The 9,498-nt window shown below is 45.4% G+C and overlaps 1 protein-coding gene across 1 annotated transcript in view; it reads right to left on the minus strand.

Annotated features, from left to right (window-relative positions):
• Positions 1-126: 126 nt before the first annotated feature.
• RETREG3 (reticulophagy regulator family member 3) overlaps positions 127-9,498 on the minus strand; it is a 27,579-nt gene continuing 18,207 nt past the window's right edge. Inside the window, exons 2-9 of the mRNA XM_040497629.1 lie at positions 8,616-8,722; positions 6,822-6,852; positions 5,759-5,885; positions 5,014-5,098; positions 4,063-4,200; positions 2,980-3,062; positions 2,232-2,364; positions 127-1,816 (exon numbers count right to left, since the gene is read on the minus strand). Coding sequence (XP_040353563.1) covers positions 1,359-1,816; positions 2,232-2,364; positions 2,980-3,062; positions 4,063-4,200; positions 5,014-5,098; positions 5,759-5,885; positions 6,822-6,852; positions 8,616-8,722 — 1,162 coding nt within the window. The 3' untranslated portion in view covers positions 127-1,358. The remainder of the gene's footprint in view (positions 1,817-2,231; positions 2,365-2,979; positions 3,063-4,062; positions 4,201-5,013; positions 5,099-5,758; positions 5,886-6,821; positions 6,853-8,615; positions 8,723-9,498) is intronic.

The raw sequence follows: 9,498 nt of genomic DNA on the forward strand, positions 1-9,498 counted from the left end.
AACAGGCACCTAGCTCTTCTCCCTTCTCACTGTTAATTTTCACTCCCGGCCTCTACCTTGTCCATCAACCAAGAGCAAACATGTTAGCACACTCCCACCTGCAGCACATGAAAATGGGCTCTGTCCAACATCCCTTGCCCAGGTATGGGAGTGTTGGGGGAGTGGTCCCTGAGGATCAGCAAAGGGTTAATGCAGAGGGCAAAAGGACAGAAGAGTTTGGCCTGAGCTCTGATTGGGGAAGCAGAGAGAGGCTGTAGTCTGGCACAGGTCTAGAATTGCCATTTTTAGTCTTTCTCTAGCATGACAGTAGAACAGACACCCCTTAGAGGGGTTTCTGACTACAGACACATTCTTGCTAACTGGGCTCATCCTTAAAAGAGGCCCTGCCAAGTGGGAAGCAACTGAAAAGAAAACTATTAAAGGAACTGAATCAGGAGTAAGAAGAGCTGGTGCAAGAAGAGCTGGTGGCTCCTGGGGTGAATGCCAATGAGCCATTTGTAAAGTGCTACTTTGACACCCCCCATGCAATTATTGCTTCTCCAAAGGAGGAGCAGGGGAAGGAACGGGAACATGGAAATGGATATGGTATGGTATTGCTTTGCTCGTTGCTCAGGCTGATGGTCAAATGGAGCCAGGGGTTAGCAGCACCAAAAATAACCAGGCAGCTTCAGAAGATTCCATGAGACCATGAGATATAGAGGCACCCGCCCTCTCAGCCAGCTGACCCCACAGCCCAAGGTAATGTTGAAGAGGCCGACCCTCACATCATGTTCACATTTCCTAAATTTCACAAGCACTACTTTGGAGCACTGGAGGTTAAGCCTCAAGAAATGAGGATGGGCTGGGGCAGAGGGAGCAGGCCTGCTCTGCAGAACCAAAAAATTTGCTTAGAAAAAGACAAATCAAATCATGGCTTAGCAAAAGAGGATGGCAATGTAACTCTTCCAGCTGCTGCCTGACTTGGAGCTCCAGGGAGGAGATGGAGGGAGGAAGGAAGGAAAGGGTGGCTTCTATCACTGAGGGCCCCCCAGCACCCATACCTAGAAGCAAACAGCAGCACCCCCTCAAAGGGGAACCAATACCCCTGATTACTTTGTTCCCCAAAAGTACCATTCTGATGGAGAAGCCTCCCCTGGGGGAGCACTCTCACTGCAGTGATTGAGCTCAGAAATGGGCGTCCAGCTGGTAGCCGGGGAGCGAGTATCCTCTCTCAGCAGGCCTGAGCTTCAACCAGGCCACCAAGCATACATATAGAATTCAGTGGATGGGACCTGGGTTCTTCCCTTGCCCCTTCACCTTAAGTGGGATAGGGAGAAAAAAAACCTAAACCACAGTGACCCCCAAAAGGAGTCTCTGTCTCAGTGGCTCCTGGAACTGGCAGGGTCCAGCTGATTCAGCTCTGACTGGTCCAGAAGTTCAAAGTCATCCCCCTCAGCATCAGTGTCCAGGTCTGAACTAGGGGCCCGAAGGAAGCCTCTTGTTGCTCTCCGGGGAGGTGGGCCAGAGGGGCCTGGCTGGGAGGCCCCTGACAGGGCCAGGTGAATCATGCCCTGGGAGACCAGGCTGGCAAGGTTGCTGGTGAGGTTGGATCCTGCAGGCAGGGCACCAAGCAGGAGCTCCGGCAGTACAGCCTCGTCCTGGCTGGCAGGAGGGTTCTGGAGCTCCTCAGCTCCTGGTGGGGAACGGTACATCAAGCTGGGCATCCCAATGCTGGTATCGTCCTCATCATCCAGGCCAGCAGGATCCACATTAATGGAAGGGAAGTCTGGAAGGTCTCTGGCAAAGGATTCTTCTGGATCACTGTGACCATCTAGGTCTGGGAGAACAGAGGGGTGTCTGAGACATGGCAACAACCTGGCACTCCTGTGCCCCAGCCCCACAAAGTCAGTCCCATGTAACCCGATTTTTCTACCCTGTATTTCTCAGGGTGAAGCAAAACCTATAGCACTGGTTGGCCTTTCCCCTCCACTTACAGACTGCTATGATCTCTACTGACCAAAGAACTCCCTCCCCTTCCTCCAGTATGCTCCATATGAGCCTAGAAACCTGAGGCTACTAAGGGAGGATTTCAAGGAGAGCAGCAGTACCATTCTGGCTGTAGCCATACGCCAAAGCTGTTCTGCCACCTGATCCACACCTCAGAGAGGAGGGGGCAGTATCCCCTTCTGCCCAGGGAAGCTAAGTGGCAACAGTCAGAGTCATTATCAACTTGGGTCCAAGGTTCCCCTCACCTTCAGAGCCTTCTGTTAGAGGTGTCTGGCCCCGTGAAAGATTGAATGTGCCATTGTCTGTACAGGAGACCTCAGCATCCGAGTGCTCGGAGTCTGTGATGGCCAATTCCCTGGCAACAGTAGAATCATCCAGCTTAGGAAAGAAAAGACCAACAAGCCTGAAGAGAGAATGCCATTAGGAAAAGGTGTAGTTCCCCAGTTATAGCTCTACTAATTAGCCAGCCCTAAAGGCTACCCTAAAGCCAGCAGTGCAATCAGGTACAATAGGGACTTCAGGCAATATCTTTACCCCTTTTAGGCTGCTCCCCCAAGGAAAACACCCTTATTTATCAATCTTGAGCATAAGAAGGAAAGTAGTGTGGGGAGTCAACCAGCCACTTACTCTTAAGCAAATAACTGATCCAGAGATAACTTTTCACAGGTGGCCAGGAAGATACATTGCCCAACACAAGGTGGGCTGGGCTGTTTAAAAGATGATCACGCCAGTTCCAGAAGTTCTGCCATGATGGTAGGGGTTAAAAGGAGACACGGAAGAGGGTGTGCTGGTCACCAGGCTCAAACTAGGATCTATGCACACAGTCCCAATAGAACACTAGCTTCTCTCCTCACTGTTCTTTGGGGCAAGGGGAGGGTGGGGCCTTGAAGCACCCATAATGAACTTGAAAACCTAGTCACTGCCTAAACATGAGCTGCCATACAGTTAAAGGGGGCTAACTGGCCAGTGGTGCGCCTTCCACACCCAAGATACCTGAGGACAGAAAGCAGCAAGCTCCTCTTCGCTGTCACTGTGGTTGTCCATTGCACGCTCTGGGTGTAGAGCTCTGCGGCGCACTATGTGGAAAGAGCAGAAGGCCTTGATGCCTTCCCTTAAGGGGAAACCCCCACCCGCCCTGGACTTCAAAGACATAAAATCAGAACAGAACAGAATGAATCCTCTGAATATATCCTGAAGCCCCCATCACAATGCCTGAGGGTGGGGGTTGCTGAGGCTAAGTAACAAGGTAAGCTGATAACTGGGGAGAGAAAGATCTCTCTTCCATTGCCTCTCCTCCACCAGCCCCTCCACACTTTTGTTCTGATCAGATGATCAACAAGTCACAGGATCAGCTAGGGGCAGACAGGATGTCAAGGCGGAAAGTGGAGGCTGTCATAGGGCAAAGGGAGATGCTCCACCTTGGTTAAATTAGGCTTTTGAGGACTGATACTATTTAGCTGGCTGTGCCAGGGCGTGTTGGGCCTTGATGACCTTGTGTGTGCAGGGCTCTCTGAAGGCTAGGGCTTAATGAAATATCTAACCTGACCAGCCCACAGGAGGGAGGAAAAAGTTCACGGAACTGTCATTCATGTGTTGGAGGATCTTGGATCTTCCGGCTTCTCAGGCAGCATGAATCACCTTTGGAAAGCAGCTTTCAGTAGTAAAAAGAGGCCTGGCTTAGAGGTTGCCATTTACGAACTGTGAAGTTCAATTTCTTTTCTCAAGGTTGTCAAGGTTAAATAAGACATGTATGCAGAGCTGCCAGCACAGTGCTCGGGCACAAGGAAAGTACTTCCTAAAAAGCAGCAAACACTAGGGATATCTTCGCTGTCTGACTTTTATTCAATTTGGAAGAGCTTTCCCCAGATTTGTTTAAAATGGGAGTGTCCGGAATTCTAACTGGGAAAATTGGGAAGCCTGCACAGACTTCCCGGAATAAAATATTACTTTTACCTACCACCGCCCCCTACACACCAACCACACCTCACTCACTTCTCCAACCTCTGTGGACTCACAGGCTTCTCCTTGTCTTCCCCAAATTGCCCAAGTGGAAAGAAGCCTCCCCTTGACACTTACATTGTCTCTCTCTCTGCTTCGACATCATGTAGCCACGGACACTGAAATCTAGCCGCTGCAGAGCTGGCTTCAGCCGTACATATGCTCGATCCCACAGTCGGTGGTACACAGCAAGGGGCCACATCATGACAGTGACAACTGAGAGAAGGAGTGGGAAACAGCGGCAAGGTGGAGAAGGGGCTGTACGAAACAGTCCTTACTGTCATTCTGTCACTGTGCCCTCTGGACACTCAGTGGGAAATGGTTCTGTTTCATTCTGCTGGTCATCCATCTTTACTAGGCTCCCCCACTACATGAGGGAGTTTTGGGGGGCAGAGACTTCTGCAGCCACCTACGTGGCTGTGCACAGCAGAGTGTGCTGCCGATACATTAAGAACAGAACCAGGCAGTGTGGTCACATGCATACAGGTGTCACTGAGCCATACAAAAGGCTAACTGGTAACAATGCCTCAGAAACTAGACAACAAATCATGTGAGCTTCTGGCCACAACCATAACTACTCAGTTCTTCCAGCCCCACACAGGGTTCAGGCCAACAGGAAGTAACTAAATTTAAAAAACTGTGCTCCAGAAGAAAAAAAAGTGCTCCAGAATAAGCAGAATCTAGTAGAGAAACCTCTAAAAATCATGTTCTGCTATTACACAGTATTCGGACTCTAAAAATTTCCTCCTAAATAGGAACAGACAGTCTTTATAGTTGGTGATACAACATAGGTTAGTGAACCCTCAATGATTTCTAAAGCTGACTTAGTAAGAAAAGTACTTTATGTGTGGGGAGCCTGTTATAGATAAGAAGAAAGATACTTTCATGACACCAAACAGGTTATGAAAATATAAAAAGATCATTTCCTGGAGAACCAAAATACAAAAGTCCTCTTTCTAGACCTAGAGTTAGCTGTGGCTGGAAAAGCTAGCAGGGTAAGCTCAGGGGAAGGTTATGTGCCATACTTACGTATTAAGTAGGACAGCAAGAGCCCAGGGATGTAGCGGCCCAAAACGGCCAAAAAGGTCAGTATCCCACAGCTCAGCAAGCAGAACTGGAGGAGTCAGGAAACAGTATTAAGTTTCTGTTACATGGAGGGAGACTGAGGTGGGGACAGGGGATAGGTGGAGATGTGATTAAAATGATTCTTTATGACCTATGAGTGGGCATGTCAGAATCACAGCTGTGTCTAGCCACTGTTGCATCCCACAGTGATTACGTCTGGGATGGAAAGGAGGATGTCCATTCTATTCAAACTCCTTTTCCGTGGCTAACCCAACAGGGCTGCACCTTTCCTGCTAGGAAATTGGTCTGCATGGGCTTAGCCAAAAATTCTCTCTGAAAGCAAGTGTTGGTGGTGGGGTTTTTTTAATTTAAAAAAAAAAAAAAAAGGTAAAAAATTAAAAAACCCAACAACCTACCATATGTTTACTATGACACAAAACGCACACAAGCAAGCTTTCTTTGCCATCTTGGGGCTCAATCTAAGGAAGATGGCTCAATCTAAGAGGCAAGCACCCAAAGAAGGAATCGTCAAGCTCTTCCCCTAGTCCTAGTGGCTGGTCAGAAACCCCTTCCTACAACTTCCCTTTGTCTCCACAATCATCGGGGTCTTTCCTCTCTTGAATGAGGATATGCCATCACAGGACTGTCTCAGTTTAGCATGAACTGAACTGAGAAGCCAGAAATGAAAGTGAAATGGGAAGAGTCTTACCTTGCCTGGGTTTTGCTTTTTGAAAAGCAAAAGATTCCTTATGAAAATGGTCCCACTAACCCAGACTTCAGCTACGTGGTGGCAGAGCTCGGGCACGCTGAGCAACCGAGGGTGCACAAAGCCCCAGCTATAGGAGAGAGAAGCAGGAGCTGTGAAAGGAGGGTGTTGAGGGATTCCCCCCTCCGCCCCATCTTGCTGTGTAGGCAGCCGATGCTTCTAGGTTTCAATTGGAGCTGGGGAGTGGCTAGTCCTAGGTGCTCTGGAAGTGAAGTGGGACTTTCTTCTTGTCTCACAGGTTGAAACTTGAATTTAGAGACTAGGAGGGCACGCTTGTTCCGACAGCTCCACCCTGTGAGCAAGTGGCCCAATCCACGTGTATAAACCTGCCACCAGCTCCAAGGCCCTTTGTGCTTAGAAACATCTTCCCTGCACTTGGACCATTGCAATTCACTGTGATTGCAATTCAGGGATAAAAGTAAAGCACAGTCTGACACTGCTGCTGCTGAGGGGAGGCAATGGTGCATGTGTCCATCAGAGAGAAAACAAACAAAGCAAAAGCAAAATAAACCATAGCAGAGGAAATTCCTTGGATCAAACGTATGGGATGAATGAACTGAGAAATGAAAGCAGGAGCTGTAAGACATAAGAGGAATCTTTGGCTTGCTGATGCCTGGAACCAATGTGTTTTCTGACCAGGAACTTTAAAAAGCCACAGGTCACAGAAAACACTAAATGACCTGGTATAAAAGCCAGGAGACAAATGAAGTAAGTTGCCTCGAAGTTTTCACAGTAGGGCTAAAAAATGCAGCTAATTTCCTGGCATGTTAGATTACGGGGCACTACAACACTTCTTTTTCAAAACTTTTCTTAATAGCAGAGGACACTAGCCATCTCAACATATTGCTGCCTGAATTTTAGATTTGTTAAAATGATTATGCGGAACAGACTAGGTTCTCAGCTTATACTCTGTATCCATAACATGGGATTAACAACATGGAACCAGAATATTACAACAAGAGAATCAATCAGAGCAACGAAAAGGGATTTAATTAGTGTTCCATACCTCTCATTGTCTAATGCGTCGGGTCTTGGCACTACAATATTAAAACAAACACCAGCATTAGTTGGTAGGGAAAACTAAACATAAAAATGTTAGGCTGTTGGTCTGACAGCTCAAGTTTTAATAGGTTTGAGGAAAAGAAAATGCTAATAGCCAATAAAAAGGAGACACTATGTTACACTGACAGAGTTAGGGAACTGCAGACACGGGGATGATGGCCTGATGCCTGCTCATTTCTCCAGTGGGCGGGTGAGGGGATCCAAATGGAGCATCAGGACCCCTTCTACTTTCTACAACTGAGAATCAAGGTGCACATGAAAAATGACCCGTCCCACCCCTTAAGTGCATCTTGGTTGTTCATACATATCAAGGTGCACCAGGTTACTGAGGCGGGTTATATTTACTCCAACCCTAAAATCTGTCTTTTCTCTTTAAAAAGAGACCTATTAACTATAGTGAACGATGTCAAGTCTTTTGACATTCACCAGTCATAAAACAGGTGAATGAACTACATGACTCCTTAAAGTCTCTGCAAAATAGGATGGGAATGTATTTAAAAGCTGTATACTTTGGTGTAAATATCCTGCCAACACTTCAAAATTAACATGTCCAAAACCTACATCAATTTTCCTCGCTCTCAACCCCCACCCCAACGGACTCCCCTGCCTGCTGCTACTGTATACGCTGACCATAACCCCATTCTCCTATTCTCCTAGCTTTGAACTCCCACAGCTGGCTTTTATCCCTTAATTCTTCTAACCCCCTATTTACCAGTCTTAATGTGTCTTCCTACTTCTCAGCTCTTGAAGCCACCCATCAATTGTTTCCATGAATACTTCTCTGACTACTTCTCACACATACTGCCATAGTTTCCTATCAGGTCTCTCTCCTTCCTCATTTTCTTCTCTGTGAGCTTGCAAAATGCTATCAAATTAAGCTTTAATATCACTTCAGCATATAAGCTTTAATAAAACAATGTTAAATGACCACCCACTAGCTATAGGATAAAGTCTAAACTTCTAGGCCTAACTCAAAAGCCTTGTAAAATCTAATCTCAACATGTTTTCAGTTTTATTTCCTAGTACTCCTTTCAGTGACCTCTTCATTAGGGTGAAAGTGACCAATTCCCTGCTCTCAGAGATGCTTTGCAGCTTCTAGTTTCTCAGACTAATCAAGCTACTGGCCCCTCTAGAAACACACTTTTATATTCAACTGTTCAAATCTCTTGCTTCATTCAAGGCCTGAGCCAGGGCCAAAATACATAATAAACATACCGATCACATACTGCACCGTGACACATTTGGTACTGTGTTACAACTGTCATTTCATTTGTCTTCTGTTTATGTATGTACAATCTTTGAGAAAAGGAATCATGTCTTAGAGTACTATATATAAGTCACAACACTTAGCTTACTGCTTTATAAATAAACAAGTTAAAAGAAATCCCTGAGAGGCAAACTGATACCGCCTCAGTAAAGATGTAGTATGCAATGAGAATCTTTTTTTTTTTTTTTTAACTTGAGGACTACTTACTCCTCAGACCAATAATGAAGGCTAGAACATCTCAGGTGGTGGGTACAGGTCTCCTGAGCTTAGTAACAATGGGAAGGGTGGAGCACAGCTCCACCAAACTACAGAAGGAGCACCAGCCCTTCAAGTGTCTCCTAAAGCAAATAATTCAGGCATCAAAAGGTATTCCCAGTTCTATATACTCCCCCCTAAACCCCCCAAAATAAGGTAAAAATTAAATGAAAGATCATTTCCAGCTCAGATTGTTCTAAATGCTATCCAACTCACCTTTTATTTCAGGCCAGATTTTGCTCTTCCACTGATCTATACACACAATGATCATTGAGCTGAACGCAAGTAAAAATACAAGACGAAGGGATGTCAGTGCAAAGAACCTATAGAGAAGGAAAAACAAGATTATTATTTAATTAAGCTACTTTCAGAAAGGACCATATGTATACTTCAGAATCTAGTAAATAGACTTAAATCCTAGTTATATAGCTTGGGAAAATCACTTAAACTTTCTGAACATCAGCTATTTTACCTATGTGGCAGAGGTAATAATTTGCTTCTGTAAAGGCAGAGGACTAAGTCAAATAACCTCTTAAAGCTCCTTCCAACTTATAAGTCTGTGATTCCATTAATTTCAGGGAGAAGAAATTCATTCCTGATAACAAGTTATTATAAGGATGAAAGCAAACACCTTTCTACCAGATTAGACCCTAGTGTAGGGCAACAAACTGATAGAGATGTATTAAGAAGCATATAATTCAATTAGATATTCTTTTACAGACGGAGGAACTGAGGTCCCAAAAAGTAAAATGATTTGGTCAAGGTCACACAGAAAGTTAGCAATGAAGCTACATCTCAAGAGCCAGTTCTTCAAAATTAACACTAATACTTCTTAAACATTTCCTTAAAATTGAAGAGAGAACACTTCTTGATTGATTTCATGAGACCACATTACTCTAATACCAAAGCCAAAGACACTGCAAGAAAACTACAGACCGAGATCTCTTATGAATATACATGCAAAAATCCTCAATAAAATACTAGCAAACTGAATTTGGCAGCATATTAAAAAGATTACATACCATAACCAATTCCTGAGATTTATTTCAGGACTACAAGGGTGGTTCAACACATAAAAATCAATAAATATAATATATCA

This window comes from Herpailurus yagouaroundi, unplaced genomic scaffold (genome assembly GCF_014898765.1).
Source record: "Herpailurus yagouaroundi ecotype Mexico unplaced genomic scaffold, PumYag 189, whole genome shotgun sequence".
NCBI lineage: Eukaryota > Metazoa > Chordata > Mammalia > Carnivora > Felidae > Herpailurus > Herpailurus yagouaroundi.